The sequence below is a fragment of the Scardinius erythrophthalmus genome (assembly GCF_964197995.2).
Source record: "Scardinius erythrophthalmus genome assembly, chromosome: 8".
NCBI classification, from domain to species: Eukaryota; Metazoa; Chordata; class Actinopteri; order Cypriniformes; family Leuciscidae; genus Scardinius; species Scardinius erythrophthalmus.
Window position 1 is genome coordinate 43,867,938 of NC_138228.1, and position 20,878 is coordinate 43,888,815.

The 20,878-nt window shown below is 37.0% G+C and overlaps 1 protein-coding gene across 1 annotated transcript in view; it reads left to right on the top strand.

Moving 5' to 3' along the window:
• Positions 1–531: 531 nt before the first annotated feature.
• The window catches only part of cngb1a (cyclic nucleotide gated channel subunit beta 1a), a gene marked incomplete at both ends in the record, with an annotated part of 35,226 nt that continues 14,879 nt past the window's right edge, over positions 532–20,878 (top strand). The window contains 20 exons of the mRNA XM_081372699.1: positions 532–624; positions 714–744; positions 862–907; positions 1,041–1,137; positions 2,077–2,102; positions 2,262–2,276; positions 2,757–2,856; positions 3,746–3,781; positions 5,333–5,357; positions 5,495–5,579; positions 5,668–5,804; positions 5,887–6,040; positions 8,059–8,125; positions 8,224–8,248; positions 12,487–12,742; positions 13,891–14,037; positions 14,280–14,321; positions 15,530–15,586; positions 17,792–17,951; positions 18,606–18,636. Of these exons, the coding sequence (XP_081228825.1) occupies positions 532–624; positions 714–744; positions 862–907; positions 1,041–1,137; positions 2,077–2,102; positions 2,262–2,276; positions 2,757–2,856; positions 3,746–3,781; positions 5,333–5,357; positions 5,495–5,579; positions 5,668–5,804; positions 5,887–6,040; positions 8,059–8,125; positions 8,224–8,248; positions 12,487–12,742; positions 13,891–14,037; positions 14,280–14,321; positions 15,530–15,586; positions 17,792–17,951; positions 18,606–18,636 (1,630 nt within the window). The remainder of the gene's footprint in view (positions 625–713; positions 745–861; positions 908–1,040; positions 1,138–2,076; positions 2,103–2,261; positions 2,277–2,756; positions 2,857–3,745; positions 3,782–5,332; positions 5,358–5,494; positions 5,580–5,667; positions 5,805–5,886; positions 6,041–8,058; positions 8,126–8,223; positions 8,249–12,486; positions 12,743–13,890; positions 14,038–14,279; positions 14,322–15,529; positions 15,587–17,791; positions 17,952–18,605; positions 18,637–20,878) is intronic.

Consider the following 20,878-nt stretch of genomic DNA (forward strand, 5'->3'; position numbering starts at 1 on the left):
TTTGACTGGGATAGAAAACCAGCCGAGAGTGAGGTGATGGGGTGGTGGAGGGATGCTGTGAAACTGTCATCGGACAGAGGTGAGGGAAGGCTATATTTATACCGGCTTCCTCTTGTTGTTATGCATTGGTTGATTCCTACCTGAACGTGCTTCTCCCGAACTTTGTTACATAAAACTTCATTATGAGAGAGGTAGGACCTTTTCGGACAAATTCATTATATAAATCAAACTTTCTAACTACACATAGCCTATAACAGAAACGGCTGTTTGGAATGAACCAATTCATTAGAATCATCAGACTTTCTAATGCTACATGTTTATGTGACTGTTTATGTGAACGCGTTTGATTATATTACCTGAGCGCAGGCAATGTAAACAGTGATGTAGCCTAACGGTTGCAATGCTAATTGTTGGGTTCGGAAACTACTGAAGTGTCGCTACTTTTAGTTAGTTACTCCCCAAGTAATTCTTTTTCACTATAGTAAACATTCTTATTTGACATTGACGGTGTTAATCTGTATTTCTGACAGCATGTTTAGCTGGGTGATAAAAGTTGTTCCCCAGCCTCCAGCGTCTCCTGGGAAACTGGGAGAGGAGGACCAGGTCAATGCGTCCACATCAGCAGTGAGTGTGTGTTTGTGTAAATGTGTTTCTACACTGAGTCGTCTGTCACAGTTCAAGCATGTCTTCACTCTCTCCATACTATTCTTTAGGATGTGACGAAAAAAGAGGACGTTAAACAAGGTAACTACATGCACTCTATTAAATTTGACTGCAGTTTTGATCAATGACCAACATTCACCACATCCCAGAAAAAGAGTAGGCTATTGTTCATACATTTTTCATGATGTTATTTTACAGAAGCCAACCCTTCCAAGTCAAAGGAGGAGGTCTCAGAGGAAAGCAGGTGATGTTTTGTTTGTGTGTGTGTGTTTGGAGTACATAGCCTATGTGCATTCAGTGTCTCTAGACGCTGTAATCCTGCCAGACCTAATTACCTCTCTCTCTCTCTCTCTCTCTCTCTCTCTCTCTCTCTCTAGCTCTCAGAATGGGGTTTTGAGTTGGCTTTCTAATGGGTTCAGCAGTGCTCTCCCTCAGCCAGTGAACGCCTCTAAACTGGGCAACGCTGAACTCAAGGTATTTTCATGACTCCTGTTGAGTATACTCACATGATAAAGCTAAATAAATTATCTAAATAATCAAATTAATAATAATCGATATGCTTTTTATCTTACAGTCCTTGAGTTATTGTACTTAGACTTTATGCTGTACTTAAGTACTATTGAAACTGAATAACTGCACTATTACAGTTCTTGAGTGTTCACAATGAATTACTAAACTTGAGAATAATTGTGGAGTTTTTATGCTGTGCTTAAGTACCATTGAAAGTGAATACTTAGACACTTCCTCGGTTACATTAACGTTTTTATTTAGATTGCCAATGCAAAGTACATATTTAATTGATATTTTAATGTTTGCTCTCATTTTAATGAGGTTAGAAGCCAATCAAATTTAAGTCCCAGCTGAAGCTTTATAGTCATTGAGAACTGTTTTGGTGTAAACCATGACAAAAATATGATTATTTGTCATTATGAAGAGTCGCCATCTTCAGTCGCTATAACTTTAAGATAAAACAATACATATTATCTGGACATTGCTGAAGGAGCATGAACTTAACTCCGGCGTGAACACAGTCGGTGTTCTGTCTATAAATAAATATATTAATAACTGTTGACAAGTTTCAGTTCAATATCTAGTGTGTTGTGTCCTCAAGTTTCACAAGATGCAAAAAATGAAAGGTACTTTAATGGTAAAATCTTATTAATTTCTTGATTTAATCAGTCTATTTCTGAAGCCAATAAAATAATTTACCTTTTCAAATACTTGAGTAAAATTAAATTAGATTTTCTTTTTGTTTCTTCTTTTTTTGTGCAATTTTGAAACAGAATCCAAATATTGCTTTAAAACATTTGAACATCCGTTTAAAAAAAGTGGTGACGTACATGTACAGGGAAAATGAGTTTGTCTGTTTTATTGTTGAACATTATTTCTTTTTGTTTACCACGGATTGGACAGCAAGAGGGAAATGCAGTGAGCAACAGGTATAGTTTCAATCATATGGATTCAGTTTTATTCTGTATGTTTATGAATGGCTTGTGTGGCATGTGTGTTTTACATATGTATCTGTATGTATGACTGTTAAATGGATGTTGTGTTGAGTTTCACACATATTTTCATCACTGTATCACCACGGATGGCAGTAACACATCGGACCAGTGAGTAGGCTTATAGTGGATATAGCTTTTTTGCATGCTACACACGCAAGAGACTTTATTGCACTGAGCTGTATTTCCATATTAACAGCTCAAGGCAAAAGATCCATGCTGAACAGACATAAACTTTAGCGTTCTAATGTGCAGACTGGCTTCCATAGAACATAAAATTGTGTATATATATATATATATATATATATATATATATATATATATATATATATATATATATATATATATATATATATATATATATATATATATATATATATATATATATTCGTCTAGAAGAACACAACTGGAATGGAACTTTTTATTAGCATAGGCTACTGCTTCACGGACTATGGGCAGGCCTGTTTGTTTTTACTGTCCCCTGCTGCCATCTAGAGTTGACTTAGAGTAAATCAGCTTATTTGCACGCTTTCACGTCCTCACTTGTGCCCAGAGCATGCAGCTGATGGACTGTATCTCTTTTTCCATCAGGGCTGGGATGATTGGATGGATTGTGCAGGGACTGGGAAAAGTGGTTCCACAACCGGATGAGAAATACATGGGTCAAACAGAGCCAGAGGAGGTCACTGAGGTATAGACACACATATTTCACGTATCCAATAAGACGGTGAGGCTTTGTGCAGTGTGATTACTTATTTGGTTATTTACCAAGTTTACTGGATTTACTGCAGTTTAATGCATAAGTTTGTTAGTTAAGCATTTTGGAATTTGTGGAGCATAATAATGACTTGTTTTTAATGCTGTTCATGGACATTTGTATTTACTGTATGAAGAATGATCATCGGTTACACTTTATTTTAATGTGATGGTTGAGTTTAAAGGGCATTTGTACATGTAATCACAGATGTAGTTACATAATATGTAATTAAATGGGGATATCTTTAAATGTAAGTACAATGTAAATCAGTGTGTACACAATCAGTGCATTGTATGAAATTGATAATTTAAATGTTAGTACATTGTAAAGACACTTAAAAAAGTGGGACAGAGATTTTAAATAACAAATTATGAACTATGAAAACAAAACTTTACCAAGATGTATAAAAAATAGATTTTTTTTTTAAATGGAAGCTTGTCTCCGCCACAGAAAAAAATAATAAAAAAGGTAATTGTGACTTATAATCTTTTTTAATTTATTCCATGATGAAAAGATGCTTCCATAAAAAAAAAAAAAGTTACCATTTTTACTGAGAAAGTTTCTATTTGTTATTAGATAAAAACTGAGGAATGATAACATTTTTTAAACATTTTAGTTTATTTAGTTTATTTATTACTTACTTATTTGCATAAGATTTTTACATTTTTGTTTTAGATTTTAAAAATGTGACTTGTATATATAGTGACACTAACAGAGTTAATGGAGTTAGTCCTACCAGAGCATTTCAGGTCCACGGGCACCAGTCTCAAAGGTGTCTTTAGCTCTGGAGCTTCTGTGAGAGTTTTGTTTCATTTCCAATTAGCCTGCAGTTGTTCCAGTGGTTAAAGTGGATCCTCCAGTAAGTACATTGCTTTTGGAGTAAGCTGTGTCAGGATCATGCTCGCTGTTCCCTCATCTGTCCCACAAATCAGCATTAAAGGGGCCATATTCTAGACTTTTCCTCATCACATCATCAGGGCGGGACAAAATGCTGAATAGAAGCTGATGTTTAAATCTGACGTTAACAGGTTTAATCCGAATTACCCATTTTTGCAGCTCAGTTTCAGTAAAGGATCTGTGAATGTTAATTGTGAATACTGAAAGAAGTCTACTTACGGTTTAATTTCAAAGATTGCACAATCATATGTCCCCTTTAAATGTGAGGTGATGTACAGAGACATTATTTTGAATGACTTGGTCTACAAACTCCACCACGAGAGTGGATCCAGAATCATCACAAACTGCTGAATATTAATGACTTTATATATAGTTTTACTCGATCCCTCACAGCTATGTTATGATCACAGAAAGTGTTACAACAAATTAAAGTTGTAAACACAAGCTGAATGCCTTGGGAGGTTATAAATTGAGTCTTTAAGAAATACTCATTGCATTTCAAATATCCTGCTATATTCGTACATCACTATGGTATGACCCTGCAGCATCGGACATCTCAAACGCTTGCATGGCTACTCTAGCAGCTTAAAATGTGCATACTTGCTTACATATGTTACATATGGGTGTTTCTTCAACCTTTAAGTCTTTTCTTTCCTTTTGTGACGTATATCCGAGTGAAACAGCTTTATGAACAAGATAAAATGTTGGGCGGGACTTGATTTTGTCCATATGTAATTGATTGGATGGTTGTGGTTTGCTATTGGTGAATCTCGTGAGTGACAGGTCGTCCCGCCCCCACACCAGTAAACGCATCATCAAGAGAATAGATGTCGCCGCAAGAGGGTGTGGAAGTTATTTTGTTTAAAGATTACGAGGGAACATGAATTTTAATAAATAATGATGAGCATGGCTAATTCATTTACGTATAATAAACACTGCAATATTCCTTAAAATATAAAAATTGTTCATCTTGATTTCATGGTGACCTTAATTTATACACTTTGTTACATGATCACATTAAAACTATAAAACTAAATTGTTTATTTATTTATTGCAGGGTTTTTTTCAAATGTGTTTTATGTATATTTTATTGTTTTACACTATTCACAGACTTAGAATTTCAATCTTAAAATATAATTCAAGTGTGAAATATATTTAGTGTGTCAAGATGAGTTCAGTGTTTTTTTTTCACACAATTTACATTTCTCCAGTGTGAGATGAAATATGAGATACATGATGTGTTAAAGAAATAAAGTGAGATAAAATATAGTTTTATTTTAACAGTGTCTAAGTTTACTGAGCCAAAAGTCCACAAAGTTGAAGAAACACTGATATATATTTGAAAAAACCTTCTCGCAAACACTTTTACAAATGAATGTTTGGCTGCTTGACATAATATAGACAGAGACAAACAGAAGTGCAAGCTGATCTAGAGCTCCTGGCCTCTTAATTTTAACACCAATATTAAATCAAACACACAGTAAGAGTTATTTGTGTTTCCTTCTCTTCGCAGGTACAAGAGGCTAAAGACATTTGTGGTAAGTGCAGCCTCTTGATAACCACTTGATCTAGAACTGCATAACCTTTTGCAATTATAATTTTTGAAAGAATTTGCATTGTGAAGGGCTGATGAGAACGGAAAGGACACATGTGACATGATTCTCACTCCCACCAGATGCTGAGCCGCTGCCTCATATTCCTGTGGTGGAGGTTGTGTCTGATGAGGAGCCAGACGTTGCTAACGTTCCCTTCTCTCCCAGGTATGTGTTAATGAGCTGTCAGAAGCTAATCAGAATTCTCATTATGGCTGAACTCTTCCTTTAATGTGTCTGTCTCTTTCTCTTTCAGGGTAATAGAATGGATTAAGCATGGTTTTGAGAAGGTAGTCCCTCAGTCTCCTATGCATCTTCGTCCTCCCCCTGGTACGGAAACATCAGCTCTGAGGGCTGCTTCTGCTCCTGTCACACCCTGCAAACAAGAGCCAGGTAGAATTTTAGAAATCAAAAATGCTCGGTTGGGCTTCCTTGGAGACAGAGTGTTCTGCATTTGACTTTTTTTTATTTTCAGCACCTGAACCAACACCTGCTCCTGCACCTCCACCTCCACCTGCACCTACACCAGCACCTGCAGCCCCACCCGCACCCGCACCCGCACCCGCACCTGCACCTGTACCCGCAGCTCCTGAGCAACCCAAACTAGCTGAGGATCCCAAAGGCACAAAGTAAGTGTCCGTCCCCTTTCCTTATAATGTCTATGGCTATGTAAAACAACCAAACCTCGACATCCTGGTTTAATGCACATTTTTTATATACGGTTGTGATCAAAATTATTTAATCCCCATTGCAAATCAGGTTTATTGGCAAAATTTACAGACGTTCAGCTGTTTGCAATGAATAAATCAAACAAAAGTAATTGAAATAGCTCAACACAACAAATGTTTCAAGTGGTTTCCCCAAATTCAACTGAAATTGTAACTTATTTTTCTGTGTACATTTCTGAAATGCACTTTCTGTAAAGCTGCTTTGAAACAATATGTATTGTGAAAAGCGCTATACAAATAAATTTGAATTTGAATTTGAATTTGAAAATGCAACTTTTAATGACTTCTGCAGTCTCAATATTATTCAACCCCTTCATGGGAAGCATCTTAAGTACTCAGTAGAACCATTTTGCTGTTATGACCTTCTGCAAACGAGATGTATAACCAGACACCAGCTTCTGGCAGCGTTTCTGAGGAATCTGAGCCCGTTCCTCATGAGCAATGGCCTCCACTTCGGTAATATTCTTGGGTTTGTGTTCTGCAACCGCCGTCTTCAAATCCCACCAGAGATTTTCTATGGGGTTCAAGTCAGGTGACTGTGATGGCCACTGTAGAATCTTCCAGAACTTTTTCTCCAACCAAGTCCTGGGGGAATTTGAGGTATCCTTAGTATCATTATCCCGTTGGAAGGTCCAGTGACTCCCAAGCTTCAGCTTCCTCACTGCCAGCATGACGTTTTCTCCTAGGATTTCCTGATACTTCAATGACTCCATCTTGCCTTCCACATGCTGCAGGTTTCTGTAGTTTTCTTTTCAGCATATGCTTCATTCTTCTTCCTCCAGACATACCGCTGATCCATAGGGCCGAAAAGTTCCAGTTTTGTTTCACCGCTCCACAGAACAGAATCCCTAAACTTCTTTGGCTTATTTATATGATTTTGAGCAAATTGGAGCCGACTTTTCTTGTGCTTTTGGGTCAGTAGTGGTGTCCGTCTTGAAGTCCGGTATGCGTTTAGTACGTGCCTTCCTGTGCAGCTGAAACCTCAGTGCCTGTGGCCACCAAGTCTTTCTGCAGGTCTTTTGTCTTTCGAGGGTTTTTCTGAACCTGCCTTCTTAGAAATTTGGCTGCAGCCGTTGATCGCTTCCTTTTTCTGCCCCGTCCTGGTAGTGTAATCGCTGTTCCTTTAACTTTGAACTTGCGAACTATGCTTCCAACGGTGTCTCTAGAAACATTTAGTGCCTTTGCTATCTTTTTATGTCCTGTTCCTTGTGTTTGCTTCAGAAGTCATTTTCACGTGACTAGTGACATAATGATACAAGCTCCGAAACAGTGGTTCATTGCAAGGACCGTTCGAGTTCGAAGCAAGCTTCGGAGCGTCAGTGTCAGACGTAACATCACTAGTCAGAACCATTATACAGGAAACCAGCAAGAGCACTCAGAAATACAGTGTGATACTTACAAGACTTTGCAATGAATGTGTGAGTACACAGGGCTTATATAGGCAGAGTCAACAAGGGTAATGAGAAACAGCTGAAAGCAATCAGGCATAATGAGTCCGGGCAATGGGTTATGGGAAATGCAGTCCATGATGAGATAACAAATAAGAAAAGAGTGCCCTCTGGTGGCTATCACAGGCACTCCGACTGGCAGGCGTGACACAAATATAATGCGCACAAAATAAAATATTTACCTCTTTGCAGATAAGAGTTTGTATCTGCTTATTCTATTCATAGGTGTTAGAATCAATAAAGAAGAAACTGCATCTTTCGCATTTCATTTCTGGTTTAAAAAAGGAAAAATGATTTTCCTTTTGTTTTGTTTTGTTTTGTTTTGTATTGGGTAGCATTCAGTTATCATTATACTAGTATTCCATTGAACATAACACATATCTGAGGCCTTTTTATTGTTTGGATACATTTGAATTATTTTTATATGTAGATAAGTCTAATGACATGCATTATATTTCATTTGTTTTCAAGTATGGTTGGCTGGATTGTACAGGGGTTTGGACGCATGATGCCACAACCAGTACTGAAACCAAAAGAGGTAAATTGTGAGCACAAAGTAGTGTAATTTAAGTGAAAATAATGAAAGAAATTTCACTACTAGTTTTCCATTTACCCTTTTCCTTTGTTTATTTGCAGGACAGTTCTGATGTCGTTCAAAACGGTAAGTTGTTTTAACACATCTTCACACACACATATATAATAGGTATAATGACTTCAGACAGTTTTGCAGGGACAGGGTTTTTTTTGTCCAAGATTATATTTGAACATATCAGAGGCATTGCTATTGTCTCAAAATGCTTATTTGTAGGGTGGAGGTGTTAACTCAGCTCCTCTTCTCCTTCTGTTTCAGGGGAGAAGGTGGTTAGAGTCCCCTAAACATAAGGAGAAGACGACTGGGAGAGTCATTACATCCACACAGAGACAGCGAGAGATGTTCAGACAGAAACACACATCAATATCCTCTAGTTCAATAGAGCCACTACACCAATGAATGTGCTTTTTCATGTAAACTTCCTTGGTGATTTCTTTTAACTATATTACAGGGATTCTTTGCTTGCTGGCTTTTAATTATTTAGTGCATTGGCTACCTCAAAGAGACATGCGGTAAACATACAGGTGCCCAGTCAAGAGTTTACAAAGCCATTTGCTGCTTTAGATGTAAAGTGTCTGTTTTTGCTCCGTCATTCTCACTAAACGGGAATTCAATATGTCTGCCTTTGATTGGTCAGATATTCCAGTCCCAAAAAGCACCACAAATCCAAAATGTTCACACTTTTTTTGAAGAAATAAACATACTTAGTTGTCTATTAATATTAAACCATTGAACTTAACATTAAAAACCTTTTAAGGAGCACAATTATACCCAATATTGTTGCCATAAAGCAAAAAACAAACCCATAAATCCCCATGCCACTAAATGCGTTTGCCAATATGCACAATGCCTGCTATAAAAGCACCAGTTTGTCTAAATGCTTTGAATAACAACCCATTACCTGTTTTAGCATGTTAGCAAAGCCACTGTGCAAGATTCATCTATATCTGAATATTATTATGCTGTATATTGGTGCTATTTATGTTTTATTGTGAAAGGCTATTGCTAACACAGCACAGGCAGCTACCTTACTTTGTGCGCTGTATGAAATCACTAATAAATAAATGATTTATAAAAGCAGATTGTTTGTTGTGTGGACAGAGCATAAATGTGTACAGTAAAATGCAAAAATTAAATATTGTTCTGTATTATCTGCAACTGCAGGAGCTTTGATGAATTATAAAATATAAAATGTTTTGATGCATTTTAAAAAAAAATGCATTTCTGTATCAGTGAATTTTAGCACTTTAGGGCATATATGCAGTGTTGGGGAAAGTTACTTTTAAAAGTAATGCATTACAATATTGCATTACTCCCTAAAAAAGTAAGTAATTGCGTTACTTAGTAACTTCTTTTTACCTGGGCTGGGCTTGCTTTTTCAAAAATAAATTAATAAAATTATATTTTTGGCGAATGTAAAGGCCCTTTCACACCAAAAGTGAAATGAATGAGCCTCAGGCTGAAGCAAATGCAAATTCACGCCTGCATCTCAAATAGACCTTCAGCTGTGCTGCCATTCTGGATTGCAGAAGAACAGGACACAGAAGAAGAAAGTTCAATTCTCTTCAGCAATAAAAACAAAAAATGAAAAATTATCTGAAGTAATTTTTCCTTATTAGCATGGTTGAATTGGATCATTGAAGGTCAGCAGCAAAGACATTGGTTAATAAAGTGTGATTAAATACATAAAATATATTTGTAATTTAACATATTTCATTATGCAGGTTTGTGTAATATTAAGAGTTTGCATTTGACAGTTTTTATTCCTTTTGAGGAATCTGTTTTTGTGCAAGTGAGACGAGTAAACGCCTGCTCACATTTAGTCTAGAGCTGCAATAAGCATCATGTTCACACACAGCGCACACAATGACCGCCTCTGCACTCTCTCAACATGAGGTCAGGAGAGCTGTCAGTTAATAAATGGGAAAACAAAGTAACTTGCGTTACTTGTTTGAAAAAGTAACTCAGATATTTTGTCTTTTTTTTGTCTTAACTCAGATATTTATTATCTTTAAAAGTACTGTTATACATTACTTTACTTGCAGGGAAAAATTACTTGAAAAAAGTAATCTGGTTACTTGTAATGCATTACCCCAACGCTGCATATAATGTACGCAGGGCCTGACATTAACTTTTTTGCTCACCAGCCACTGTGACTAGTGGTTTTCTAAAGTTACTAGCCACTCAGGATTTTCATTGGCCACAATTTTGACATCGATACCATGGGGGAAAACTGCTATATAGATATTTTTTATATTATCTCATATTTTGGCAGCAGATTTATTAGGCTGCTGTCACTTTAAGACCGAATGCACTGATCGATTATACTGTTACAATTGTATTTTCTTTCTCAACTGTTTACGTTCGAGCTACTAAACACTGTTGTCGTGCAAATTAAAGGCCAGAACACATTAAAAGTTTTCTGTTTTCAATTGAAACGGTGTTGTGTAAGTGGCCGCTAAGTTAATAACTAATGATCTTTGCATTGGAAGTGAATCAATCAAAAAATAACTTTAGCTGGACAATAACTTTATTCTAGAGCTGCTGTAAAGCCAAAACAATCTCTGATAGTTTAATTTCCTATTATCACTGTAAAGCTACCATTTTGGAGCTTGATGAGCATCTCCAGAAGGAGTTTATCATATTTGAAGCTGCACCTGAGCCCCCCCCCCCCTAAGAAACCTGTGGCTGACTACTTCCTTTGACTTTCCAGTCCAGGAGGACATTTGGAAGCGTCAGAAACAACACCTGTATAGACTCCTTTTCAAATTGTATATTAAATTGGCTATATATATGAAGGTGAATTGACTTGACGTTCATTTAAAACATAACTGACTGTGTTTACGTGAATTTTTGGCAGGTTTTAATGTCAAGTCCTGATTGTTCAGTAGGATAGGAATTTTTCTGTTTCATCAGTTGTGCAAATTTAGCCATTGGGGTCTAAAATGTGTTGCTTTTCAATACAATATATAGTCAATGCAACTAACAGTAAAAGTGCTCTAAGCGATGTTGGGTGAAGTCACTTCTTGTTGACATTCGAAGTATTGTCAAACAAAACGGAGGCTAGCTCGATCCTCCCTCCTCCTCCTCCTCATCCCGTCCCCTCCCCTTCCCTTCCGTGCTTCCTGAAACAGTCATGAACCATTTAGAAAAACCAAACTGAATTTACCCACCCGTCCAGCAAAAACATAGCCACCTGAATGTCGGATTGGAAGCCCTTCTGCCAGCGGAGTTCTCGCCACCTTTTGAACGCTTTTCCGATGTAAATTCAGGACTTTGCGCGTTCCTTCTCCTTTTCCCTCTTCTTTGTTATTTGTTCATCGGAATGTCATCTCTTTGGTCGTGAGTCGGCCATTTAAAAATTCTCAAGAATATACATTTTTAACGTTAGTCGTTGTCGTTGTCTAGGACATCTCTCCTCCAGCTAACTTCCCTCTTCATGGTTCTCTCTCCTCCACTCCCCACACGCCCTCTTCATGTGCACGTGCACTAACCCCCTAACCCCCACCCCCAAATCATTCTTGTCGGTTATTGGCTGGAACTGTTTGTTATTTTTCGTGGTCCAGGCTGGGCCAGTTTGTTTTTCTTGCCGTTTGTGGAACCTGGGCTGTCTACAGAGACCACATTTTTTTACAGTGTGTTCAAGGGGACAGGCAGTTTGCGGACAGTGAGGAGAAGTTTGCTGTATGTGACAAAAAAATGTTTTGACCTAAAAAACGCATGACATTACTTAGAGCACCTTTAATAAATTATTTAAATAAAACAAAACAGTAAAGCAAAACAGTTAAACCAGAATAAACTGCTTTCTAATTGGCCTAGCCGAGTCAAGCTTTTGTTTACCTCAGAGGTCTTCTTCAACCCTGCTCCTGGGGACCCACTGTCCTGCCGTTTATTATAAACCTGCTTCAGCACACCAGCCTGAGTATTTTCAAGAGATCCTGAAGAGCTTGATTAGCTGCTTCAGGTGTGTTTGGTTAGGGTTGAACTCTGCAGGACAGTGGGTCCCAATGAGCAGGGTTCAAGACCTCTGGTTTAGCTGGTCTGCCAGGTAAACAATTAACCAAACCCCCATTACAACAAACCACTCTGGGTTCAAATGGGATCAATGTTATGATGTTTCTATGATGCACATTTTTTCCCACTGGAAGTAACTCCACACACTTTCAGTTCAGAGGATGCCATGTCAATTGTGATGCATTTACACAAAAACACTAAGATACTCGGTAGAAATGGAATTCAAAAGCATTTATTTAATCTTTGGGCCTAATCCCTGCTATGACCTGTGGTCTTTCCTGTTGTGGGTGCAGTCTGCATCCTGCAGGACCCGTGTGAGATGGTGCTGGAGGAGGTGGACACAGACTGGGATGCCCATCAGAGGGAGCAGGACGTCCTGGTGCAGCAGGAGAACTCATCTCTGCTGCAGGTGATACCCAGCATCCTTCCACACGTGCTGGCCATGCAGGATCAGGAGGACGCGGAGACGCAGACTGAGCGCTGGACGCCTCTTATTGAGAGCATCAAGAAGGAAGCGGAGGAGATTGCCATAGCAAACATAGAGGAGAGGTGAGAGTGAATTGCTTGGACCCCAGTGACCTTGTGGTGGATTAAACACTGTAAAGCCTGACATACAGTATGAAATATTAGTCAGGAAAATCTCAAATCTCATGGAGCAGGGTTTTTTTTTTTACCTTTAGACAAAATCTAGAAAGAAGGTCTGCATGTGTGTTTTTTTTGTTTTTTTTTTGAGTATATATTTTTTTCTAGTTTAAAAGGCTTATAAATTGGTCAAAATAGGTTTTTATTTAAATCTAGTGTTTTGCGCATGTTTCTGTGATATGTAGGTTTAGGGGTAGGGGTTGAGTAAAGACGTATCGTGATTTTAACGGTAAAAGACGGTAAAAAAAATGCTACAGTGAAAAACCATTAATTGTTTAACAGAAAGTTTCCGTAAATACAGTGAATAACTGTGATAGTTCTAACCATAAATGTAATGTAATTTTACAGTAAAATACCGTTAAATTTACAGTTTTTTGGAAATGAAAAAGAACAAGTCATTGTATAATTTACAGTGAAAAAAAACGTAAATTGACATTCCCACAATTCCTTGCGTGACACTTCAAATTTGATGTATTTTTTATCTATTTATTGTTTCTTAATAGTTTTTCTTAGTTTTCTTTTAATCAGTTATGTACATAACTGTTTTTTTCTGTTACATTTAATATTGTTAAATTAATGTTTATTGCATTTTTTTTATTTAACGTGTGTTACCATGATAGTGTTTAAGTGTTTGTGTGAATGACACTGTGCATCTTCTATATATTAGTAATAACTTTCTCATCTTGTGGAAAAGCTGCTTGTGATGAGCATTGATTCATCGTTTGACTCATCACTAATGTGATTGGCAGTTGTCAGTTTATTACAGTGGTACAAAACAGATATTAGTACTTAAATAGATTGGTAAATTAACATTATATCAGATATGAAATACGTTTTTTACTGTAAATTTAAGTTAAGTCTCTAAAACCTAAAATGTTGCTTCCATATTTTTTACGGTAAATTTCTTGCAACCTCACCAGCCAGTTTTTTACCGTAAATTTAACAGATTTTTTTTACAGTGTTGAAAATATCATTAGCTAACCTGGTATAAAATCAGTGGAAGTCTATGCAATGTCCTCACTTATATAGTGAAACAACCGTGTGTGTGTGTGTAGACTGCAGCAGGAACGCGTGGAGGCAGCTCGCATGGCGGAGGATCTGGCCCTACAGGCTGCAGAAATGGCCGTCAGACAGCTGGAGGAAGAGCAGACCACACAGATCATCATTAATACGACAAACGAAGAACCAGACAATGAGGATCAGTAAGTGACAAACACACCACAAACTCAGTAAGGAATTCAGTGACTCTGTGTTACACCCTTCCTGCCCTGTTCTGTGTTTGTTAAGACTGAGATCTGGGGTGTGATAAACCACAAAGTGGCTACAAAACCTTTTTTCCGACCAATGCGCTGTCTCTCTCCATCTTTCAAACTGTTCCTTTATCTCTCTCACACACACAAACACAGTGTTCAGAATTCACCTGTTCACTGTTTGTTTTACAAAGACTGCCAAATATCCAGGAGGAAGAGAATGAAGAAGACCCAGAGTAAGTGTCACTCTCTCCTTTTCGCTGTTGTCCCTTGCTTTCTGCCAGGGTCCAAAATTAACATTGGCCAAACAACAAAAACGAATAACAACAGTCTTTGGCCTGGAATTATAGTTTCAGTGTAGCTTTGAGTCCATTTCTATTTTACATCAATGCAAAACAAACATGTGCATATTCCTCGCATTAAACCAACCAAATATACACTACAATTAAAGTTTGGCAAAAGTTTTTTTTTTTTTTTAAAGATTCTTATGCTCAACAAGGCTTCACTTATTTGATCAAAAATACAGTAAAAATGGTAATATTGTTATAAATTATTACTATTTTAAATAACTGTTTTCTATTGTAATATATTTTAAAGTCCAACTGAAATCAAAACTGACCCTATTTACTTTGTTAGCGCATATTACTAGTCTTGTGGTGAAAAATTAATCCGTGCAAGTTAATACACAGAAAAAAATTGTTTGCCGTCGTAATCTTTAATCAAAGTCTGAAAAGTTACTTCCGGTCTGGAATGGCGTTCCTTCTCTGATGACGTAGGTTTAACTGTTGAGTTGCTTAACCACTCCCCTCAGACCGTCAGTCTGCTATGAGCGAGAGATGGAGAGGAGGAGCGCTAGAGTAAAACCCTGCCCTCTGTTCAATATTCCTTCTCACTGGGAAATACGTCACAACACTGGAGAAAAGTCGTTTGCAACTTCCGGTTCACGCGGACTTTAAAATGTAATTTATTCCTGTGATCAAAGCTGAATCATTCCTCCAGTTAGTTCCTCCAGTTCCTTCAGTGTCACATGATCCTTCGGAAATCATTATAATATGATGATTTGCTGCTCAAGAAACATTTCTTATGTTTCATGTTTGCTCTAGCAGTCTCCTCCACTTCTTATGATATGATCACTATATGTGGTATAATCCCAAATCTAATACTATATAGATTTTGCTATAGACTATATACATTAATGCTCGTAAAAAAATAAAAATGCATGGCTAGTAATTCACTTGCCATTCACAGGTGTGACAAAACCATAATTTTGGACCCTGCTTCCAACCCTTCAGTGCTGCAACTTTTCTCACAGCAGAGTGAATGTCACAACTCACGATCTGATAGGATGCGAGTTCTTGCTTGCTTGTCTTTACTGCTGTGCCGTTACTTTATTATCCTGCGTGTCAGCTGAAGTGCTGTTTGTCCTCTCCGGCTCGCCATACAGGTTACAGCCGTTTCATGAAGAGAGTGAGGAGGAGAGTGAGGATAGTAAGATCGCAGAGTAAGACCCTTATCCTCAGAGCTGAGCAAAGCCCTAGCAGCCTTGGCATTACTTGTAACACTCCTTCAGTGTGACACATTATATTTCATCAAAGCTGCAGCTCATGCTTTAGCTGCTGTCTGTATCCCCACACTGCCTTTGCAGTTCCTGAAAAACTAGACCTGAAATAAGAATGAAGCTTTCATACATTTGTGCAATGTTTTATATTGTTTTTAGGGCTTGGCAAAATATTAGATATTGATTATATATTGAGAAAAAATCACTGTAGTGTGTTCGGCAAGATATTTGTAAGTACATGCTAAATATTTGGTTTATCGCCCAGCCCTGTTTAAGACTAAGATTAAAAAGATAAGGATTAAAAAAAAAAGAAATTAGAGCAATTTAGCCCATATCGATATATTTCTGTACATCAAAGCAAACCTCTTCTGAATTCTGCTTCAGTCTCTAAAAAGACAAACCATTACAAATACAGAAGTGTCCCACTTTTGACACTTTGTGTTATTTTGGGTATGATGTCAGATGCTTAATTTAGGCTTCATCCTGCTTTACCACGTCACTATGAAACATCCTGTCCAAAAACCAGAACAGCTGATGCCAAAAAAGCTTTTAGGCCGAAGCACTTCAGTAGAAGTAGAACAGTTTCAGACCTGCCGCTGCTGCTGCATTTTGCAGTGCTGAATTCATAAGCCATAAAGTCATTGAATAAAACTGAAATGTGCACTTTTTATCAACATTTTGCAACCAACTTAACCAACAGTGTCGACATAAAAAGGTATGTTAGACTGGCCTACATTAGTTTGTGTAAACAGATTTTACCTATATGTTTCTGTTCTTCTACAACACCATTTCAGACCATTTGTGTACATTAATGCTGTAGTTGTGTAGTAGACCATGCTGGTAGAGTTTTGTTTTGCTAAAGAGTGTGTGCATTGACGTCACATTCCCGCCGGGACACGCCCCCTCAGCTGGACTACTTTGGGCTACTTTTACATTGTTGCAACATTGTAACATTATAACTAAGAATTGCGAGATATAAACTCGCAATTGCAAGGAAAAACTTCGGATTTGTGAGTTATAAACTCAAAATTGCAAGAACCCAGACAGCAACATAGTGTCGGCCCAGATCCGGCCCACATCTGGTGCGCGTTGAATCCACATGTACCAGATGTGGCCCAGATCTGGGCCGACACTATGTTGCTGTCTGGGAAATAAAGTCAGATTTGTGAGATAGGCTGTAAATTCGCAAATGTGAGAAAAATAGTCAGAATCGCGAGTTTGTTAAGTCTGAATTGCAAGAAAAAAAGTCAGAATTGTGAGATATGAAGTCCCAATTACCTTTTAAATGTTTTATTCCTTGAAGGAAACACGCTTATATACCTCACTTAACACTGGACCAGCATAATCTAGCATGGAACAACATTGAAATGAGTTTGAGCTTGATCAGCTTCCTTTTTTTGTTGTTGTTGTTGAAATTCAACGTACATTTACAGTAGTCCATATGTGACCCTGGATCACAAAACCAGTCATAAGTCGCACGGGTATATTTGTGGCAATAGCCATACATTGTATGGGTCAAAATGATCGATTTTTCTTTTATGCCAAAAATCATTAGCATATTAAGTAAAGATCATGTTCCATGAAGATATTTTGTAAATTTCCTACCTTAAATATATAAAAAAAATATAATTTGTGAGTGAATGCAGCACAATCGCCAACAGAAATGGACAATTTTAAAGGCGATTTTCTCAATGTTTCGATTTTTTTGCACCCTCAGATTCCAGATTTTCAAATACTTGTATCTTGGCCAAATATTGTCCTATCCTAACAAACCATACATCAATTAAAATACAATCAATACACTCAATTAAAAAAAAAAAACCCATAAGACTGGTTTTGTGGTCCAGGGTCACATATGGATAGCTGCATCTAAAATAGCATTGATAGTAATTTTGCTATTCCATTAACCTTAATCAGTTTGAAAGTCCTGAAATAACATCATTAATTCACTTTCACAGCAGTTAGACCTAAAAGCATTCTGTTACAAATCTGATTGTCCGTTAAAGTGGTTGATTTCCATAATCCAATCAAACGTTCTTGTCAGCTGCTTTGAGTTTTATATGGTGATTGGTGGTTTACCAGACTCTGAATGTTTGTGATGGACTGGTTGTGTTGTCATGGCTAGACTCCTGCTCATACCCTTTTCAGGAGCCTGGTGGACATCTGTCCGGCGGAGCCCACACCGCACGAGTCTGAGGTTTCAGATCAGGCACCTCAAAGTCCACCGCCGCTACAAGCAGATCCGGTCTCTCCAGCTGTGACCACTCAGCCTGAGCGCGCCGCATCTGTACCGCCTGATGCTGACCAGGTAACTCCGCGTAAAACATTAGCACACTACCATTCGGAAGTTTGGGAAGACATTTTTATGTTTTTGAAAGGAATTGATGTTTAAGATTTTATTGATCAAAAACAGCCATTGCCATATTTTCCATAATATAAGTCTTGTTTTTCTTTGTGATTTATATTCCATAGCAATTTAGATAATGCAATAATTGGCAAGTATTTTTCATTCCTGTTCTGAATACCGTTCAATTTAAAGGTTTTTTTGTGGAGTGAGTGATGTTTGCAGAATTTATAATGTTTGTGGAAGTTTTGTTTTATTTACCTGCATTTACATTTCTGCTGAATATTATAATAAATTTGACTTATACACAGATGCAATGTATTTGGGATTTTTTCCTCTCTCTCAATAATGCCATTTTGACCCAGTGCAACTTATGCAAATTATTTTCTGGAAAATATGGTAATTTACTGTTTAAAATTAATGTTTTATCATGAAAATTGTACAGTTGTAAATATTTACTGTTTTTTTATCAATTAAATGCAACCTTTCAGAAACATACACATTATATTGTGATTCTTTTGAATGGCAGCTGTATATACATTTAGACGTGTGGATTTGGTCATATTTTTCTTTGCTGTCTCATGCATGTTTGCTTTTATTAATCTTCTGTTGCTACAGGAAGAGGAACCTCCTGAAGAAGGATGTGGAGGTAAGAGTACAAACAGTGTTGTCTGTAATGCATTTCCAAGGAATTAATTACAGTTATTTAATTAATTTTCCCTTGAAAGAGTTAAGTGATCACTCTTAATTTTTCTGTCATGTAATTACAGTTACTTATGATGTAATTGCATTAAATAGTGTTTGGACTATAGAACATTTCTATATGAAACAATAGTGGATTTATCATCAAAATGTAACATCTATTGATAAAATTTATGTTTTTAAATATAACCTTCTCCCTTTAAATACTTTGGTCAGTTCAAGAATACTTTATTTAATTTCATATTATTTATTTGAAAGAATTAATAGGGCAGTTTCATCTCATTTCTTGTATTGTTTAATTGGTCAATGTTAATATGGGATTTAGAAAGTAATAAGTAAAGCAATAGTTTTTAGAGAGCATAATTAGTACAGTAATCTAATTATACTGTTGAAGATGTAGTTAGTAGCTACTAGTTTTAAGTGTAGCTTACCCAACACTGTATCCAAGCATGCATAAACCCAACAAATTGGTCTAGCTGCAAACATGATATAGATAAAGCAAGTCCTGTTGATTTCATGAAGCTTTAGTACTGCAGATCTAATCAAATGAACTGTATCTGTTGAGATCCAGTTTGTACATAAGCAATGAAAGATAATATGAACATCCAGTAATTGAACTGGTCTACCTATCTGCAGTGCCCGCTAGCTGTTCTGGCATAAAGAGCTGGCTTCTTCGCATCCCGCACGCTTCCACATGTCTGAGCAACTTCCATCTGCTGAAAAACAATAATGTTCCCTTGCCCAAGATGCCCTCTGATCTCCTGCTGCTGTACCAGGAGATATCCCAGCTTCCAAAACAAGCCAACCAGTGCTTCCAGAACGTTCTCCATCGCCTCAACACCCTCAAGCCCATGTAGAACGCCTCAGCAGCAGCATGTAGTCTTTGAGTTAGAATCTGTAGCTAGTGGACTTACTCCTTAAAATACCCAAGAGTCTCAGTGTCATCCCATACAAAAGTGCCCTAAAATCCAGATCATCCCATACTTGACACCCATAGACACGGTTTTGAAGTGCCCTACAGTTTCAGAAAGACACCAAACCTTCAACAATCTCTCAGGTGAACTGACTGTGCTAGATAGCGCTGTGCTGTCTGTTCTGTGCCAATGATTTTTTATAATGTTATTGTTACCACTGTTATTGTTTGCTGTTGAATATTACCTCACATCTTGCAGCCAATTGAGGAGATGTGTGCCGTTACTTGCATGTACAGTATGTTTTTGCCTGGTGGATAATAAAATGGGTGAAAACCCCCTTAGATTATATTGACAGTGTTCAGACCCTGACTGCTCCTGTGTTGGGGCCCTGGGGGACCAGCTATATCTAGGCACCAAAATATTATAGATCAGGTCTCGACAGTGCAGGCGTTTCACTCGCAAGTGTGACTCGCATAGATGTGTCCAAGCTGTAAAATGTTTTTTTTCGGAGTGCATGTGCGAATAAAAAAGTCCTCAAGAGTCCTTAAAAAGACTAAAAGTTTCAGTGTTATGAAATTTAAGGTCCCTCATCTTTTTGAATATATACTTCACAATAAGAGTCCTGATATAAGTCCCACACTATGCTTAAAGTTGTTTTTTCTTATTTTATTATTATTGGTATTTTTGTAATTTTACACAATAAACTGTATCTGACATTAATTGAGCATAAACTCTTGTAACCTCTGTCTGGCAAGCCCGGTCACAGGAATAATCAAATAAATTAAAAAAAAATATATATATATATATATATATATATATATATATATATATATATATATATATATATATATATATATATATATATTATTTTATTATTATTTATAAATTCTTTGATTAAACCATCAAATTATGAGAAAAATACTTACCAAACTACAGCTACAAATTTTATTTTACTATGCAAAAACAATTTTATACAAAAACAAAAAGCTCAAAGGAAAAAGCATACATTGACTACAATGACAATCTAAATCAGTTATTAATATTTTGTTGCTTCTCTCTTGTTTTTGCATGTGTTCATCATTTCTTTGGATGCCAGCCTGCCCAAAACTTAGGTCCATATCATTTGGCATGTTTCATTGCATTATAACAAATAAAACAATTGACTCCAAGAATAACCTCAATATGCTTACAAAATCTTTAATACATTTTTGTAATAATATTTTAATAAAGGGTGAAAATGTCAATTTTCCTAGGTGGATATCACTTTTGGCCATT